At 38.4% G+C, this 19616-nt stretch overlaps 3 protein-coding genes and 1 long non-coding RNA gene across 7 annotated transcripts in view; 2 read left to right on the top strand and 2 right to left on the bottom strand.

The window, feature by feature from the left end:
• Positions 1-312: 312 nt before the first annotated feature.
• cars2 (cysteinyl-tRNA synthetase 2, mitochondrial) lies at positions 313-7200 on the top strand. The gene is made up of 15 exons (XM_008429823.2): positions 313-763; positions 837-887; positions 970-1087; positions 1159-1230; positions 1330-1435; positions 1517-1597; positions 1847-1976; positions 2526-2659; positions 3881-3948; positions 4520-4586; positions 5330-5468; positions 5545-5668; positions 5744-5842; positions 5928-6131; positions 7052-7200. The coding sequence occupies exons 1-15, from the start codon at positions 579-581 to the stop codon at positions 7133-7135; spliced, it is 1662 nt and encodes a 553-aa protein (XP_008428045.1). The 5' UTR covers positions 313-578; the 3' UTR covers positions 7136-7200.
• Positions 7201-7619: 419 nt separating this feature from the next.
• On the bottom strand, positions 7620-9586 carry ddrgk1 (DDRGK domain containing 1). The gene is made up of 8 exons (XM_008429809.2): positions 9406-9586; positions 8920-9063; positions 8685-8803; positions 8502-8603; positions 8309-8431; positions 8196-8234; positions 8013-8118; positions 7620-7913 (listed from the first exon to the last, which is right to left on the bottom strand). The coding sequence occupies exons 1-8, from the start codon at positions 9491-9493 to the stop codon at positions 7753-7755; spliced, it is 882 nt and encodes a 293-aa protein (XP_008428031.1). The 5' UTR covers positions 9494-9586; the 3' UTR covers positions 7620-7752.
• Positions 9587-9926: 340 nt separating this feature from the next.
• LOC103477506 (uncharacterized) lies at positions 9927-12792 on the top strand. 2 transcript variants are annotated; one of them, XR_001776398.1, is made up of 4 exons: positions 9927-10015; positions 10415-10541; positions 11294-12517; positions 12761-12792. It is a non-coding gene; the product is annotated as an uncharacterized LOC103477506 (long non-coding RNA). The 2 variants fall into 2 exon arrangements; XR_001776399.1 differs by lacking the exon at positions 12761-12792 and having other exon boundaries at positions 11294-11382; positions 12291-12709.
• The window catches only part of hesx1 (HESX homeobox 1), an 11925-nt gene continuing 2769 nt past the window's right edge, over positions 10461-19616 (bottom strand). Inside the window, exons 2-6 of one of the 3 annotated variants that reach the window (XM_017303679.1) lie at positions 17497-17666; positions 16440-16585; positions 16234-16335; positions 15839-16033; positions 10461-10547 (exon numbers count right to left, since the gene is read on the bottom strand). In XM_017303679.1, coding sequence (XP_017159168.1) covers positions 15863-16033; positions 16234-16335; positions 16440-16585; positions 17497-17666 — 589 coding nt within the window. In that variant the 3' untranslated portion in view covers positions 10461-10547; positions 15839-15862. Of the gene's footprint in view, positions 10548-11764; positions 11847-15207; positions 16034-16233; positions 16336-16439; positions 16586-17496; positions 17667-19616 lie in introns of those variants that run through there. The other 2 variants (XM_017303680.1, XM_008429796.2) reach the window with 2 other exon arrangements.

The following is a 19616-nucleotide window of genomic DNA, read 5'->3' as shown; positions in this document are numbered from 1 at the left end:
AACGTGACAGGGGTAGTTCTGGGCTTAACTGTGCAGAGAAATATTATATATTTATTTAATTATTTTTCTTCCACTTGTTGTTTACTATGCAAAGTACACGGAACCAGAACCAAATAAACCTGATTCAGCTCTTTCTTTAACAAAAATGCAACTCACAACATGGCGGCTATGCTGACATATGGTCTTTTCGGAAATTTTTTTTCTCTTAACATTCATTATGACAACACGCTCATTATGAACACATTAAATAAAAAAGTACATGAAGGGGAAAAAATCGAAATAATAAAGTTAGGAAATAATTATGACGTCATTACGTCTCAAATATTCAAATTAGCCGTAGACATCACTGAGCTGGAAGCCTAAATGTTAGCATGATTTAATTTCAAATCACTTTCAGTATTATTATGCTAATAACAGATATAGAGATGGGGTGTACGGCCATGGTCATCACTGACATTGATGACAGTTGATTATTACAGGTGGGACATTGAATGGTGTAGCTGCTGCTCCAGAAGCTAACGGAAGCTAACAGCTAACAGCGGTTGCTCAGAGGGCACTGTGACTGAATGAGCTGAACCATGATCCGGAGTGGAAAGGCCCTCTGCGGGGTCCTCATCTCAAGCTGCTGTGTCCCTGTCAGGCACAGTGTTTCAGGGAAGGCCTGGATCACTCCTAAAGGCTTTGACACGGGAATAAAGACCTTCAACAGCCTGACCAAACAGAAAGAAGCTCTGATCCTAGCAAGAGAAGGAACAGCCACCTGGTAGGGAACAGACATGACTCTCACTCTGACTTTAACTGTTTTTATGAGCCTAAAAGCTTGTTTTATATCACAGGTACAGCTGTGGACCTACAGTGTATGACCATGCTCACCTGGGCCATGCATGGTAAACATGTCAACACTGATCTATTCCAGGCTGAGAGGCAGGACTGAATGAGTGAACACATGAACCCTCTGCTTCCTCCCAGTTCTTATGTCAGGTTTGACATCCTGCAGAGAATCCTGACCAGGTTGTTTGGCGTCACCGTGATCCACGCCATGGTCATCACTGACATTGATGACAAAATCATCAGAAGAAGTTGGGAGGTTTGGATCAGATTAATATGTCCAACACGGAGACTACAGAACGGTTGTTAAGTGTTTTCTTCTCATGACAGGAAAATGTTTCTCCAGATGTAATTTCCAGAATGTATGAGGAGAAATTCAAGAGGGATATGCTGTCATTAAAGGTACATTGCAAACTGTAATCATGTCTGCTCAGAGGAGAGGATGATTGTTATGTTGTAAAAATAATAATAATAAAGTTTTGACTTCTGCTTGTCTTTGAGGTGGCTCCCCCTGCTGTGTATCTAAGAGTCACAGAGAATATGCATCATATTGTTGCATTTATTGAAGGGATCATCAGAAATGGGCATGCTTATGCCACAAAGGAAGGTAAACATTTCTAATGTTCTAAAGTAATGCTTGTGTTTTTCCTGTACCTGAATTATCATTAGTCTGCTTCTTTTGTTGCAGGCGATGTATATTTTGACGTGCAGTCCATTGGTGACCGCTATGGGAAGTTTGTTGGAGCTATTAGTCCTCCTGGACAGTCTGGTAGGCATTGAGAAGGCATTTTGAGAAGATGAATATTATGTTTTTCCAAATTTTTGAGTTCAACTTATGAGAACTGTTTGAGGACAAATGTTGGAGGAGCTCTGTTGGGTTAGTTCTGATTTATTAATTTATTCACTTCCTCTGGTTGTGGTTGCTGTGCAGCTGGGAATATTACAGGCTGAGCTAAACCAAATGGTGTCGTTTAGTTTTCCTATAATATAACATATTAATAAATGTTTTTTCCTCCAGGTAGCTCAAACAAACGAGACTCCAGGGATTTTGCTCTGTGGAAGCGCTCTAAAGCTCAGGAGCCACACTGGGAATCTCCGTGGGGCCGAGGAAGACCCGGCTGGCATATCGAGTGCTCCACTGTTGCCAGGTTGGATTTACCACACTTTGTTTTCTACTGTCCAGACCTGCCAATAAACTGTATCACAGTGCAGCAAATGAACTTCATCACTGCTGCATTGAAGATTTTTTTAATTTAATCTTAAAAGGTTATGTTACATAAACTGTGCATGTAAATATTTGTTTTTACCATCATTTCCTTTATTAATGAATATACTTTCCTTACTCAAAGTGTTTCTGAAGGAATTGATTGTGTTTAGGAAATAATTGTTTAACTGAATGACTGTCATATGATTTCACTACAAATCCATCTAATTCTAACTGACCTGAACAACGAAAAGTTTTGTCTGATTTCATGTCAGACAGAGAGAAATAAAGTCTTTTTAAACAGTGGATGTAAATATTTGGTTTCAACTGGACACTTGAGACTTCATCTGTTTGAAACGGCAGAATAAAAGAAATCCCTCACACTGGATTAAAGTGTAAAAAATGATTTGAGTTCATTTTTCATGTTATTTAGGGGTAATAGCAGTTACTGGTACAATTTTTAACAGATATCTCATTATGCTGCCGCTTTCAGTCACATGTTTGGGAGTCAGCTGGATATTCACTCTGGAGGAATCGACCTGGCCTTTCCACACCATGAGAACGAGATCGCTCAGAGTGAAGCGTTTCATCAGTGTGGACAGTGGGCCAACTACTTCCTTCATTCAGGTGAATCCTTTACATTTTCTAAAGCCTTTTGGACTTTGTAACTTGAAGCAAATATGAGGACTCTTCTTTAATTTAAGGACTTTTGTCCCTCTTAGAAATGATACGTTTTGACTCATTTTATCAATATATTTCAATACTTCTTGTGTGTTTGAGTGTAAAATATGCATGTGTAGCATGTGTGTAAAGTTCAAGTGATAGAGCAGTTGGAGTGAATGTGTTGCATCAGCAAAGCAGCAGGGAGGGAATATGAAAATGTTTCAAATTCTATTGGTAATGACCAGAAATTCCTGTTTCCATCTGAGTGCTTTTGTTTTTGCTTAGAGTTGTTTTTACCTTGTTGATATCCATGGAAAACTTCACATGTACAAAACTGTTTAGCATACTGAGGAAAACATGACTGACAAATCATGAAATGTTTGACCCAGCTTCTATAACTTTATATCAGTACACAATACTGACATCTGGATATTTTTCACACATCTTTAGACAAAATACATCAGTGTTTTATGGCTTAATGAAGTCCAATAAACCAGATGTACAGAGTGATGTGCTGTGTATAACAAAATTAGTCATAAACTGTGAAGAGCCAAGAAACATAGAATCTAATCAGGAACGTGCAACAAACGTCTGCATAAAAAATGTAAATGACATTAAAACATAGAGCCAGAAATGGAAACAAACCCTATTTTTACAATTAAAGTCTATTTTAACTTTCTGCTTTAAGAAAAAAGTTAAACATATTGAAAGGCAGTTATCCAGGAAAATATCCAAATATTTATAGGATGACAATCTCTTGATGAAAGTTCTCCCTTGGTGGTAGAAATACCATTATTATATGAAATACAGAAGTTAATTAGGAAAACATTTATATTAATAATACATTTTTAGCTCTGCCTGCTGCTGCCTACACTGAAATTTTACACCAACTGTGTAAAATATGGTGTTGTCTGCATGTGGGTGGACCTCAGCTGTAGATACCTTCTTCTTTTGGGAAAAAATGGAACGGGGCCCAAAATTAAGCCCTGGTGAACTCCTTTTGAAATCTGATTTGTAAAAATATTTTCAGGTCTTTGAATCTGTGTTACTTTTACACCTGACACAATCATGTTTAATAATCCCCTACTTACTCATAGCAATAGCCTGTGTAACAATATGGTTGATATGAATGTAAAACTTTCTCTTTATGATGTGTCTAACTGACTGGTTGGTCTAATTTTTTAGGTCATTTACACCATAAAGGCAGTGCAGAAAAAATGTCTAAATCTCTGAAGAACTATATCACTATCAAGGTAAAGATATTGTAGATTATTACAATTCAAGCTAAGCTGGAAACTATAAAACTCCAGCTTCTTTGTGGACTCCATACAGAGATTTTTTAGTTTGTTTTCTTGTTCTTTACTCTTGTTTCACATTAGCGAAATCCTTTTCATATAATTTGTGTAAACATTTTGTATGTTCACATCGTTATGCTGATTGGTTGAACCTTCTCTTAACCAATCAGCTGCTGCATATCATTTTTACAGGCACTTCTGTAACTTTGAATAACCTCTTCTAGGCCTGTCACAGTAGCAGTTACCTACCACTCAAGTTAAGTTGTTCAAAAACAAGGCCTTGTTGAACTCCTTAGTGCTCTGTAGTTTCACTGAAACTGTAAAGCAACTTGCATGTGATGGAAGCTTTTGTAAAACCTCTAAACTTGTTTGTTTTGTTTTTTTTGCTAGAAAGTGTCCAGATAGATCTCATATTTGGAATTTCTACCTCAGTTACAAACATTTCATTAAAGTAGAAAAACAAAAGAAACAATAAACAACAGCAGCTTATCTTGTGCTTTTCAAGTAAATATTATTTTTCTTCTATCAGGATTTTCTACAGTCTCACACTGCTGAAGAGTTTCGGATGTTTTGTCTGTCGACCAAATATAGATCTGGTGGGTAACCTGAAAAACTAATTACTATAGAGTCTCTTTCTGCTGTCAGTTGAACTGATACAATCAGTGAATCTTTACTGGAACTACATCATATCTACTTCCTGTTTCTCTTTCTGACATTTAGTAAAATCAAACTAAACATTTCCTGTTTTAGGTCAGTTTGGATTAACACAATTATTTCTAGTTCTAAATTCCAGAATAATTTCACTCCAGAATAATAGAATTGTAGATCCCTGATTCATGTTGAGAGATTTTTGTTAATTTGACTTTGTTGTCCTTAAGCCTCTTTGTTACTTATTTGATGGTATGCTGAGGAATATTGTCTGTGTGGAAGACCCATTTTTTCTTGGCTAGAGTGAGTTGGAATGCTAACGCTGGTTATCAAATGTTTCAATTTCAGTTTCATCCGACCACAGCAAGTCTCCAACATTTAAAGTCTTTGTTCCTAAGAACATTTACAAACTTTAATCTGACTTTTTATGTCTGTGTTGAAGTAATCGTTTCTTATGATTGGCCTTTTATGATAGAATAGGACTGGTTTCACCATGAAGAATGCCAATCTCATCTTTTTAATTTTAAGGTTGAGCCATCTAGGTACCAAAGCTAATTCTCTAAAACCCTTTCTGTGTGTTTTATAAAGTGTGTGAACATCTGGTGTTAACAGTAGGTGTACCCCAGCATTCTTCTGTCTGAACTTTGACAGTGACAGATCAGAGCGTGATGTTGTCCTGCTGTCTCTACAGCTATAGATTACAGTGACGGCAGCATGTCAGAGGCCCGCACCTCTCTGGAAACCATCCTTACCTTCATTAGCGCCGCTCAGGCCTACATGAAGGGTCAGCTCCACTGTCCACCTATGCAGGAGGATCTTCTCTGGCAGAGGTATCGAGGTTTTGTTGGTTCTTCCATCATTTGTGTTTTTCTCCATTTCAATCTCTACGTTTCATTGATTCCTCAGACTGACTGAAGCTAAATCCAACATCCTGACAGCACTAGCAGATGACTTTGACACACCCAGAGCCGTCGGTGCACTGATGAAGTTGGTTTATCATGGAAATTGCCAGCTGCAGCCAGTTTCTACGGTAACGCAGGATCTCTGATTCAGCTATTTGGGGTGGCGGCCTTGTGGTGAGAAGTGTGTGTCTGTTTCTGTTCAGGCAGAGGGAGGCGTTCGGAGCCCAGCGGTGTTTGGAGCCATGCTGACCTACATCAGAGATGTGCTGGACGTGTTCGGGATCGACCTGCTGCACAGTCGGGTCAGGATCTCCATGTGGAGCAGCTGGTGATCTGACCCCGTATTTCCTCTTTACTCTCCCATGGCTGTTTTATTTTTGTCTGAAGGAGGCTGACGTGCTGAGCAGCGATGGAAATCTGCAGGCTGTGGTGGAGCAGTTGACTCGTTTCAGAAGCGAAGTCAGACAGTTCGCGCTCACCCATCAGGACTCTCAGGATAAGAAATCTGACTTGTACCCAGACAGAATCCCCCTCCTGAAATCCTGCGACTCCCTCAGGAAGGATCTGGCCCCATTAGGAGTGGTGATAAAGGTAAGCTTCATCTGAATCTGGTCTAAGCACAGACCCTCAGTGTTGGCAGTAGCAACAATCTGTGAATACCTGAGACCCATTCTAAAATTGTAATTATTCACACCAAATATACCTTAATATGCATTGATACACAGTGTAAACCCTCTTACCACTACCACCAGTGGTAATTCGCTAATAGCAAAGCTAATTTCTCTAACTTTTGGTAACTTTAAAATCATTTAGCGCACTTAGCTCCTCATACATAAATTTTTCTGGATGAATTCTAAAAGGCTAATTACATAGACTGTTTTGTAAACTTTCAGTTGATTATGACTTCTTGAAGTAGACATTTATATCAATGCTTTTATTTTGAAGTGAAGATGATTTACATGGCAGTTCCTTTTTCTTTCTGCACTTTGTTGTTTCCCCAATAACTTTATTTCAAACATATAGCAACAACACATAGACATTAGAGAAGATTTAAACATGAATACATTATTAAGAATTAACTTGGAACTTAAGGGTTGTTGTCTTTTAAGGGCAGATATAATTTGAATTTAGTTAGTGGTTTAGCATCAACTTCCGCTTGATGTAGCGTGTTAGCAGAACTAATATTTGTTTAGCGCTATAGGATTAGTGCAGCTAACGTTTTAGCTAGCAGTGCTCACCACTGACTGTCACAGAAGTTTACATCTACAGTCTGTCTAATCTCCACTGTTGGGATACAGCCAATCATCAGCAAGTAAAACGAATGGTGCTCATGGCTAAGGTGCTTTGCAAACACCAGCCAATAACATTTCAAGAAGCATTGCGCTGAGACACTTCAGATTCSAAGCCAAATATTTCAAATATTCTTTATATGCTGTAAAAAATATCTGTGAATAATTTAGTTTAACAGAAAAATTCAACAGAGGCTGGTCTGATGTGTTCTGTGTTTCCAGGACAGAGGAGCGACGTCCACCTGGGAGATAAAGCAGACTCAGAGTGGACAAACCACAACCCGCACCAGCAAACATGAAAAATAAGATTTCAGAACTTTATTCTTTTTCGCCTAGAAGTAATCAGATGAATTAAAAGGTTATAATCACTGGTTTTGATCTTTGGCTCAGATTCTGATCAAACTGGTCACAAAATGTAGAACTTCAACCTAACTGTTGTACTGATTCTCAGCAGTTGGTAAATAGAGCTGAATTTTAATGTTCTCAGAACTGATAGATCCTTGTCTGTATTATATGAGGTGCTGTCCTATTGGGTGTGCAAACTATTAGCAGAGGAAGCAAAAACTGAGCGAGTAGGTGAATATTTTCAGTTTTATTTTCTGTTTTTTCCCCCAGGATTTTTTATGCAATGTTTCCAGTGTTACCAAAATGTTTTTGGAGCATATTTCTTGCAGACTCTATTCTGGAACTTGAAATCAAAAGATGATTCCAGAATTTAAAAAAATATATATTCTAGGAAATATTTTATATGCAGAACATTCTGAGATCTCATGTCACAATTCAGCAGATGTTAAATCAAAGAAACCATGTTATTTTTATTCCTTTTCAAAGTGAAAAGTGTGATCAGAGAAGCTGTAGCCTCAGCCGTTATGACATCATACGCTCCAGTCCCGGTAGTTGTGCAGAGCTCCCCGTGCTGCCCGTCAAGCAGAGCTGCAGCTCTCAGGCTCCAGGTTGATGAGGGAGTTGCTGGCCTGAGCCAGCTCAGTGATGGAGACTCTGCCTCTCTGTCTGATGAACTGAGCCACCAAGTCCAGCTCCTCTGGAGTGATGAAGATGAACTTCCCTCTGTCGTCGATCACACCTGCAGCAACACGGACAGCGACTTTAAATGTTGGAGATGTGCTGTGGTCGGATGAGGAAATCTAACAAGGAACAGACAGAGTCATGAATGGGCGCTAACCTGTGAGTGTGCCCTCAGCTAACAGGTCCTGCAGCCTGGCGATCGCGTCCTGTGTTCTCATCCCGAAATGAGAAGCCAGGTTCTCAAGGAGAACCACTTTAGACTTCTGCAGACACAAAGAGGATCCCAGTTATCTCAGAAACATCAGCACAGGTTAACATGGAGGCAGAGGCTCAGACTCACCTGGATATATTCTATGAAGTCCTGCAGGAGGCTGCGGGACTGAACACAACAAGTGGAGCAAGTTTAAAATCATCGCTTTGGGAAACAGGAGAGAGACGTGGCAAACATCTGACCTGGTCCTCTGACAGCTGCTCCTGCTCTCCCTGGTCCTCAATGATGAATGAAGCTTTGAGCTTCAAGTACTCCTCCTCCTCTCGCCGCTCCTGCTCCTCTTTAACGCGCCGCTCGTCCTCTTCCTGCAGAACACATAAGCTCAGGCTCTCAGCTCCTCCTGACGCAGCAGGTCTCAGATGCAGAGGAACCAACCTGTTTCTGCTCCAGCTTCCGTTCCCTCTCCTCCTCCTGACGTTTCTCCTGCTCTCTGAGCTCCTGCATCCTCTTCCTCTCCTCCCGCTCCTCCATCTCTGCCTAACATAATGAAAAAAATCTAACTGAAATGATGAAGTCACCTTTTAATCTGCAAGTCCAGCATCCAGAATGTCTCGTCACCTCTCTTTGGGCTTTCTTGGCCTGTTTCTCCTCCAACTTCTTTTGCTTCTTGGCTCCGATTTTTGCTGTTGGCTGGGCAGCCTGCAGCTCTGCCTCCTCATCTCCTACAGGCTCCTCTTCTGAAATCCACAGAAACTTTGTTACACACTCAATAGCATTCATCAAACGGTCTGTGTATCATGTCAAAGTTTAAGCTGAGGTTTGCACCAACAAACAGAAAGCTGCTGGAGTTTACCCTCCTCTGGTCTCTGAGGCCGCCTGTTGGCCATTACAGCTGCCAGGTTCCTCCTCCTGCGGGGCATCCCGGCTCCCCGCTCCTCTGGGGCCCGCAATGGGACCGCCGCTGCTCGGACAACATCTCTCCTCTGCTCCTGATCAGCTGAAAACAACCAACACATCCGGTTCCAGCTCAGATTGTTCACATTTACATAATAAGAAATGTCTTTTTTAACACATATGTACACATAAAAGGATATAAAACAAAACAGATGTCTCAAAGATAGCGTTTATATGGACCTCTTGGGCTCCCATAGTTTCAAAAGCAGTAAGCTGACGTAGCCTGATGGTAAACAGTAAAACCAACAGCTTTCATCCCCGCGGCCTTTACAAGTGTCTAAATTTACAGCAAACAGAGCTTTGAATCATAAAAGTTCTCGTCTAAAAGTTGAGAACATCTTAAAAGTTAACGTAGCTCCTTAGCATTAGCCTCAAGCTAACCTACCTTCCTGTGCTTTCCTCTGTACCTTCAGCGCGAACACAATGAGGACGAGAAGGACCGCAGCAGCTAGAATATACAGCACTATGTCCATGGTTTAATAAATACTGGTTTTATACAAATAACTATTCACCTCATTACTACCGAGAGCGCGACGTTTCACCGGGTCTACTACTACTTTTTCTTTGGTTTTAGGCGGCGGCTAATAGCGAATTGGAACGTTTTCGCCACCTGCTGGTACATCAGATATGTGTTGTGGGGTGGAGCGCATACTGCGGTTAATTCAACATAAAAGTTGAAACTGAAGGACTAAAGTCTAAATTTTTGTAATTAGATTATGTAATCAGTTACTCTTAGATGTTGAAGAACTGGATGTATCATAGACTAGAAGAACTCTGAGATCAGTAACTTGTTATTGAACAGACCCCTCCAGTCCTCCAGCCCCATCTGAGCTGAGAGTTGCCGACATGAACTTTGGCCCTGGCAGATTAGTGACAGCGAGGATCATCTGGGACATTCCGACAGACCTGGATGTTTCCATCCACCACTACAAGGTCAGCTGGAGCTGGACAGCAGCTGGACACTCATCCATGACCAAGAGGAGGAAGACGGAGAGGTAAGAGCTGTGGAATAAGTGAACTTTGTAAATGTGCAACAATTTACACAAATAGATTGCTTTACGTTTGTCCTAATCATTGATAGCTTAGTTTGTTACTTATTTATTATGTGTAATTATGTTGGATGAAGTGTTATGTTCTCTGATTGAAAATATATTATAGAACTGGAAAATAAATTTAATTCCTGGTCTTCTGAAATGTGTAATATTAATTACCTGGAAAGGTCAAAGAATCATATCAGATTATTAAACTGACTGGCTAATAAATATGGGAATTGATGATTATTCTTCAAAATTTTAAACTGGGTTTCCAGGCAGACAGTGTGATGCATTAACACTTTTTGCTTCAGTCAAGTTACTTACTTATCTCTACAAGTTTGCTTGCCTGTGTGCCTGAAGAACCAGGTGGAGCTGAGCAGCATGAGGTCCAACAGGAAGTACAGTGTTGAGGTCCAAGGTGTGTCTCAGTGGGGACAAACGGAGCTCAAAGGTCCTCCAGCTGTCCTCCATTTCATCACCCAGAGGAGTAAGTCTCCAGAAAAAAATGACAAAACAGATTTGGGTGTTTTAAGTGTTAATGTTTATTCTTGATTACATCACAGATCTTTTTAAAATAACTCCAACGTGGCAAAAAGTTAACATTTAACATTTTTGTCACTTTGTATTCAGTACCTCAAAAACTATTTTTAATATTTGAAAGTCACATAACAAAGCAAACTCTTTTCTTTGCACACACATTTTTAAATGTTTTAATGGATTTCTCATGTTTTCTGTGGAAGCTTTCAGTCCTGCACCACCACATCCCACAGGCAGCATTCTAGACATTGGGACTCTAACAGGACGGTCAGCTACATGTTTATGTTTACTGGCAGACCAGTTCAGGACAGTATGGTCTGAGACTTATCTTCAGCTTTTGTTATGATGATTGGACGTTATACAATCACTGGAACAGATGCAGTGTGTTTGAGATGTTGCCTAAAATATGTCCTTCTGACCTCTGACCAGAAATTGAACATGATTTTCTAAAGCCTCATCCTGAAAGCTGATGATAGTTCAGCGGATAGATTGTTTTTATCACTTTATAGCTACGTTTTAACATATATTCACAAAATGCTTTTATTTTCAAACATTTCTTTTAAACTTGAAGTAATCCAGTTTAGCTGCGAAGCCTGAACAACACTCCAGTTAAAATATCTTCATTTAAAATATCTTCATTTCTCTTTCCTTGAGCGTTTTTCTTTTCCACCACAATATTAATGTGATTTCTTCCTTTTGTAGATCCTTCAGTTGAATTCTACAAATTTCACTGGGGACCTGAAAGCTGCACACCCAACCTTACCAAACCCATAGAGAAGACCAGAACAAGGGTGAGTACTGAATATGAAACTCCACCACCATCAACAGAAATGTGAAATCCAGAGCTGTGAAAAATATTTACTTCTGTACAAGGATTGTGATAAAAAGAATATTTTAAAGTCAATTCAGACATCAAGAAAGATACTCAATACTCGCTACCATTTTGATGTCATGGCAACCCTTTTGAAGGCACAGGATTGTTTCCAATAAAAAGCAAGAATTGTTTTTCATTTTCCTCATCAGCAAACTCCCCTCTCAAAGAAAGGGATATTTAATTAGAGAAAACTGCACTTTTATGCCCTCTCTCTGATTTAGAAGAACATTGTTAGTCTGCAAGGTCTGCTCTTCTCCTGTAAGTACAAAGTCGTTCTGCAGCCAGTCAGCTCAAAGAGTCGTCCTCCAGCAGAAAGCTCCAGTTTCTTCACTCCTTCCTGTTCCAGCATCCAGGCTAAGAGCCCCAAACTCATCCACTGTCCTGGAGAGAGGGGTATAATGTGTCTATTAATACAGAAAAAAAAGTATACAGTCAGAATCTATTTTAACTCCTAAGTGAAAAATTAAAAACGAAACGAGGAATGTTCAGCATTTTGTGAAGTTATGCTTTTGAAAGTTATGGTTTACAAATATGGAAATACTTAATCTTTTAACACCAAAGTATCAGCAGGACTTTGAATCAACACATGGACAAGCTGATCATATTAGATCTGCATAACTTAAACAAAGCTTTGCACAACTTTTTACCAATAAATTTACAACTTTTGGTAACATTCCATCTTTATTCTAATAATATTCTGACTTTTCTCATAATTAAAAAAAAAATCTTAATCTGGCCCTATAATTCCATTGTACGCCAGAGTTTATGAGTGGAGAAATGTCTGTGTGATGTTCACCAAACATTCTGTTTGATTTGTTCTTCCAGCTGAGCCACCAGAGTTCATCCACATGAAGGTTGTTAACCTGACAGCATCGTTTGAAGCTCACCATGACAATGTGTCGGCCTTCTTTGGCTGGGATTTGGCCCTGAGTCCTTCCAACCAGCAGCTTCTTGATTACCAGGCAACATGGATGGAAGTCCTTTCGCCCAAACGCCACAGCAACAGGAAGTTACCTCACAGCCTGATCTCTCAGTCTCAGATCTTGCCTCCGGTCAGTAAACTTCTTTGGTTGCACAAAGATGATCTCTAATGACTTAATAGGTGATTTATGAAGAGATATTCATAAACTATCATTAAGGGTATCAGTGCAAAAAGTCCTCACGTGGATCAATGTTTTTAATGTTTTTATTTTTACTTTTAATAATGTTCTTAACTTTTTATCTTTTTTAATCTTTTTTCAAAATCTCTTTCTCACTGTTTATTCTGTTTTTATTTTTATTATTATTATGTAAAGCACTTTGAAATGCCTTGGTGATGAAATGCGCTATACAAATAAAATTTGATTGATTGATTGATTTCCCTCACCTTCACAAATGTGTACTTCTTATAATATAATCATAAAATCCTAATCTTTTTTTGCCATCATAAATCCTTTTGCTTGTAAATGTTTAACAGTTGTTAATTTTTCGGTTCAAACTGATGCCTGCCTTCCTGTTTTAGGACGGTAATGTTTTGATTGTATCAGGCTTACAGCCTGCCAGTGTGTACCGACCGCCTGGAGGTTCGGGTCATCTCAGCCAAGGGCGAAGGCCCTGCAACCAGCCGCACCTTTCAGGCTCCTGGAACACAGCACTTTTAAATTTCAATTATCAGAATGCATAAATTGTTTCCGTTGTTTTAAAAGGTTTATGTCAGTCTGCCTTTTCCCCATCGATACGCTTCCCGACCGCCCTGCACCTTAGGGGCTTAAAAAAAACTAAGAAACTAAAGTAAATACAGAGGAATAAACTGGTATGGCAAGACCTTTGGAGCAATACTTAATACAGAGACTGTATGGCAAGAATAAACAGACACTATTTCCAGATAAAAGGTACAATAATATTGTTGAAATGTCATGGGTTTGTTGAGACCATATCTAGTACTGAGAATAAATATATCTTACAGACCATAACAGTGAAGAACTGATCACTTATTTATGTTTTTAATTAGATTTGATATATTTATTTCTTCAATATTATTTTTCATGTCAGTGTTGATGTTATGAGGCTGATGACTCCATGACACTTTCAATTTGACTCATTAGGATTTTATTAAGAACCAGATTTGTTCTTTGTCATTTCTGTCCAGTAAAACTATTAATCTATAATCAATAGACAGGTCTATATAAAGATATAATCCATGTTTCTGTCTCATATTTGTATGGCATTAAAACGACCTGGAACTTTTGTTTTTCTACTCAAAGCTCTGGTTTGCACAATAAATGCCATGTGAGTGACGTTTTATGGATGATGCTCTGATGTCCCATTCTCCTGAAGGCAGCACAGAGCTGCACCACCAGAAACCCACAGAAACACTGAAGAGAAGAAGAGTTATGATTAATGTAGTTACAGTTTTATCCATGTTTTAATGTTGCAGAGCTCAGTCGTTTGCAAATAGTTCAAAGTTTAAACTGGCATGTTGAACATCTTTTATTTGGTCATTTTGTGGAATATTTAACAACTAGAAAATGGCACAAAATAAGAATATATTTTCCACTCTGATTGGCTGTTAGGCCTACAAATTTTAACTTGAATGCTCATTGCATTTTGCATTTTTCATAGACACCTGTGAAAATAATTTCTACTCCCATGACTTTTTTGTTCTCTGGGAAATTAATTTTGATGATAAATACAGAAACAAGCATAAAAATCAAAACATCTACAATAGTGATAGTTATATTAATAATAAAATAATAGTCTGTGCAAAGGAGCCTGCAAATTCTTTGGTGGGGGCGGTGAGGGACCTGGATAAGGGCTGGGGGGGTGTTGGCCTGAAAAAGGTTGAGAAACACTGACTTAAAGTGTACTTTCACAAATTTAAGTATGTTTGAAGTATACTAATGTATCCCTTTTTCACCTGGGTATGCATGCTGTACATTTTCATGAGTGAAAATGTACAGCATGCAGTCCACCAAATGTCCCCTTGTTGTAAAATCCAGGAAGCCGTCTGTAGATCATGGATCGCTCTGATACTGTATGAAAAGTCTGTTCATGTTGTTTGCAACTATCTCAAATGTTTTTGAACACATATGGCCGTTCTGACTCCTAGAAACATATAGCCTGTATGAAAATGCTGATTTTCCATCAGAAATACATTTTATGCACCAAAATGAATCTGTTTTGAGTTTAAAAAATTAAAACTGTTTAAATATTGTAATCATGTGTGACTTTTCTTCAGTTAGAGAAGAAAACAATTCAAAATAAACTTATTTCACTCATCACTACAGACTTCCTGGAGAACCTTTAGATTTATATTCTATAGAGCGGGTGTATCAAATTCATTTTCATTTTGGGCCAAATCAAAATCATGAATGCTCTTAAAGGTCCGGTATGAATTGATTAAACCAGTTCACAAACTGTTAAAATATCAATGAATTCTTCAAATTAAATAATATTATTGAACTTTTTTTCAGTCCCTCCAGGATTTCAAGTTTCTGGTACTAATTTGGAAATATTTGCAATATTTGCGCTTATTTTTTATGGTAAATGTGACTTTTTATTACTCATTCTAAAGATCGTGGACTACAATCTGACATCAGATAAGGCTGAGGCAGCTGTTTAGCACAAGTAAGAGTTTTTGACAATTTTGTATTAGTGCAAAAAAGTGTGGGGATTTGTTGATTTTACATAAATTTCCACGACAATTCTCAAGAAACTGGAGGGACTGATTTTATAATTTGGCAGCAAATAGATAAAAACTGCATTGATTTGATCGAAAACATAATATTTAAGCATACTTAGTGTTTAGTCTAGAATATAGAGGGCTACATAAAAAGCTAAGGCAGGCCAGATTTGGCCCATGGGCCTTTAGTTTGACACAGGTGCTTTAGAAGATCCTACATTATGTGCACTAACACACTCTGCTCTTTCTTTTGCTTCACAGTGAGAAAAATATTTCATAATGCCTCATTTTGACAGTAAATGTTTTAATATTATTGAAAATGTCATGTGTCAAGCAGTTATTGTCTCATTCTTTAGCAAAGACGGTGTAGACGAAAATCAATGTGTGATAAAAACACAGATGTTAACATGTTAAGTATTTTTATTCCTAATAAATTCAATAGTACACAGCTACTCGGAAGGTCTGATACATTGAGTTGTCAAACTGAGAAATAACGGTTCACAAAATATTCTTCAAACTATCAAGTTTTTATCAGCTCAAATCATTCCTGCTTTGATATAAGACCAGTTCGCATTCCTTGTAAATTGTGATATTGGACAAATAAAACAATATAAAACAGCCATTTACATTCTGCAATTCTTAGTAATTTCCCTGGAGTTTAGAGAGGTTTTCAGAAAATTATGCAGATGAATATTAATGCAAAGATGAACACCTTCTGCAGACAGTGAGAACTTGATCACTCCTCATACTCTGCATCACAGTGAAGAGGAGGAGGAAGGTGACGCTCCTCTGGGCGGTGTCCAGCCTCCGGCCTCATCTTCAGCTCCATCATGGCCGTCTGAACCAGCTGCAGTCGGGTCTCTCTGAGTGAACGCCTCAATTTTGCTCGTCGGTTCTGGAACCAGATCTGATAAGAAATGATAATCTTGTAATTCGTCTTTAGCCTCACTTTTTATTATCTCACACTTTTAGTTCTTGTATGTCTTTAAGTGGCAATATGTGCTTAAACTCATCTATTTGGTTATTTTTAAGTCTCCATGCATCTACAAACTTCTAGACCTTCGTCTTTTTAACAGCTGATCTAATTTTTAAGGAAACTGCCTGAACCTGGATTCGGTCCTCGTCCAGGTCCAGCCTCCCTGCCAGCTGCTCCCTCAGCTGGATCCCTGGATAGCAGTCGACCTGGAACACCATCTCCAGAACATTCACCTGATTGAGCAGAATCAAAGCTAAGTTTGTAAAAAAAAAAAAAAAAAAAAAAAAAAGGTGCTGTATGAGATCCTAAGTTCCAGGTTAAATGGATGACAGAACACCTGGCTGCTGCTGAAGGCTGTGCGCGGCCGTCGTCCAGTATACCAGCTTAGTTTGGGTCCAGTTTGGTTTTGCAGTGGAGCTTGATAACAAATGTTTTGTTTACAGCAGAAACTTTTCTCTCTCTTCCCCATCTCTGCTCCAAGTTCTGAGGAGATTTTTAAAAGATAATTTAATAAATAAATGGAAAATTAAATAACTGGATATGCATCCATGAAAAGTATTTCATCCCAATCTGTACTCTGATCAGCCTAGGAAAAAAGGATCCTCACAGATATGATGCTGCCACCACCCTAAACTTGTTTCACTTTGGGAAGGTTACCTGATTGGTGGTAAGTTATTATCCATATAAAGAGTTTCATTTCTATTTCAATCTAATCCAACTAAAAAACGTCTTCCAAGCTCCCCAACAAACCTCTGAGACATTTTACAGAGTTTCTACACAAGATTGATAGTGAAAATATGGATATGAAATTCCATATTTTCCAGACTTGGATATTAAGAATCTTCAGTTATAAATTTCTCTTTGAATTTATGGTGGATATTTCTAGAGTGATAATGCTTTGTACCTATAACCTGCTAATGCAAAAAGTAGGCGAGTTGATGGATGAATGAATTAATGGCAGGTAAATTGGAAACATTTTTAAAATAGTGGTAAAGTCTAGCAACATATTTTTAAAAAAAGTATTTAACTTTCAGAGTGAAAAGAACAGTAAAAAATTTATTTATCTTCCACTTTCATAAGAAATCACAATAAAATAAACCGTTTTGTGGACCTGTTACAAAGAATCTTTTAATAAAGATTGTTATTAATTAACATGTCAATCTGTAAACCAAAGAATAAAAAAAAAGTAAAATAAAGAGATGAAGATACATTATGCCTATATCAGCCTCATCAAACAAATCAACATAAATGTGTGTCATATTAAATAACTAAGTTAGGGTAAAAGTAAAGAAATGATCGCACAGCTTGATCAAACTTTCAAACAGATGTGACTGTTCAAACAGAAAACAGAGCTTATTAGTCCTGAGGGTGAGTCAAAAAGCAAAACTTCTCACCTGTCCAGGGTCGGTGTAGTTTTAGATTCTTCCCAGAGTTTTCCTGATCCAAACCCAGAATCTGATCAATATAAAATGCTGAGTGGCGTTCTTCCTTCAAGGGAGTCACAGTGTATTCCATTATGTCTGAACCGAGGAGTTTCTTTAACTTCACTGACACGCAAATAGTCCTGAACGGTCAGAAATGTTCATTAATGACCTCAGTGTCTGTGGAAATCCATTATACTGCCTCAGAGGTCCACGGAAAACTAACAGGAAAGGCTGAAGCTGAGCACTGGTTTTAATGGGAGTAAAGGATTTAAACTGGCCCCCAATTAGAAGTAAGAAGTGTTTTTCCACGTGAATAAGGTACCCTGATGCTCCATACATCAGCTAATCTCAGTTAAGACAACATGTGCTGCTGGCAATTTCACTCTGACATTCAACTTTTCTTAATTAATATGAATGACATAAACAAGTCAGATTTAATGTGTTTCTGTTTCACACCAGCAAATAAATGTTTATTTAAAACCATCACCATGACATGAACACAATGCAAAACGTCATTCCTTTTCTTCTAAATTACCGAAGTAGAAAATTAGTTTAGTTTTGAGCTGCCGTGAGGCAGAGTTTAAGCTAATAATAATGACAATGATGGCAGGAATAACAACCCGGTGAGACCCAGTAATGCTATTAGCCTGATCTGAATGTGTTGTGATGCAGATGAAGCTCATAGAATGTGAATGCAGTCTGAAGTAGCTGGGAGGAAAAACCTTTTCAGAACTGGATTAGCTCCCACTAAAGGCCTACGGCAGCTTTAAGCCAACAGCACACTTATTTATCCTTCAGTGGGAGGTGGCGGACTCTGGGTCAAATTGTACTCCCATTTCATCCTCACATGATGCCATTTTCTCCTTTCCTACTTTTGATTTATAGCTGTCAACACGCTATTTAGGTACATAGGTTGACATGTTGGTTGAACATGTCGTTGCTCCTTATTTCTATTTATTTTGGTTTTTATCACCATTTGAGTCTGTTGACTCTCATGGAATATGACAAATGATGGTGGGTGTTGGTCATTTTAGTTTCATTTTATACCTTTCGTTGTTTTTGGAAATGAAATGGTATGTTTTGTGTCAATTCATATCTGCTAAAGAAGCATTATGTTTCTACTTTAACAATCAGCAATTTACTAGTGTTCTACCTAGTGTAACCCACGTTAAAATCTGACATAAATARGAATAAATAGTTGATTAAAAGTCTGTGGACAGAAAATAACGTTCCTGCTCCTTTAAGAAACCAGCGTCACAGACGCGGCGCCTGGGTGACGCTGCAGTGCACAAACTTGAGGGAGAGAGCAGAGGAGGAATCGGAGAAAAAGAGCGGTGATTAATTAACGGAAAAAGTTATTATTAGAGACGTGCCGATCAGGTTTTTTCCTGCCGATACCGATACGATCACCCATGAGGGCCGATCACCGATACCGATCGCATAATTATTATTTATTTATTTTTTTATCATAAACACTACCGGTTACATTATGTGGAAAAAGGAACCATGAATTCACCTTAATTTAGACAAAAACTTATTTTTAATAACTTTTTCCAAGAAGAAAACTAAACAAAACAGGCATTGTGCAAATTGTACTGCTATCGGTGATACTATCTTTAACAGACTGATAACATATGAAGGCTCTGAAGAGGCTAAATAATGCAAAGAGCCAAAATAAAACCTCTCAACATTGCCAAAAAGTTCAAGTATAAAACTTAACATTCAAAGGCAAATACAGGATCCATTACAATAAACAATCCTGAGTTACTGAATGAAAACTTCCTGATAGCATGGTGGCTAGCTGATTACTGCTAGTTCWGAGTGGCTGTTTCTGACTGAGCAGAGTAATTATGCAGAGCAGGGAGGAGATCGATTATTTTTTAGAGATGATCTGTCTCATGTTAGGACAACGAAAGTTTTAATACGTATGTAAAATGTATTTTTTTAGGTTAGATGCTGCAGCTTTAAACAGAAGTTAAGTGTGAGAGTCACTACCAGGTGGAGCAGAAGCGGCGCTCCGTCTGTGAAATATTACTACCTGTAGCGCATAGCAGCGGTTCAACAGCGAGAGCAGAACCAGCGTCTTACAT

This window comes from Poecilia reticulata, linkage group LG2, assembly GCF_000633615.1.
Source record: "Poecilia reticulata strain Guanapo linkage group LG2, Guppy_female_1.0+MT, whole genome shotgun sequence".
In the NCBI taxonomy this organism is placed as follows: Eukaryota; Metazoa; Chordata; class Actinopteri; order Cyprinodontiformes; family Poeciliidae; genus Poecilia; species Poecilia reticulata.
The sequence above is the reverse complement of the archived record's forward strand: the minus strand, read 5'-3'. Positions and strand labels throughout refer to the sequence as shown.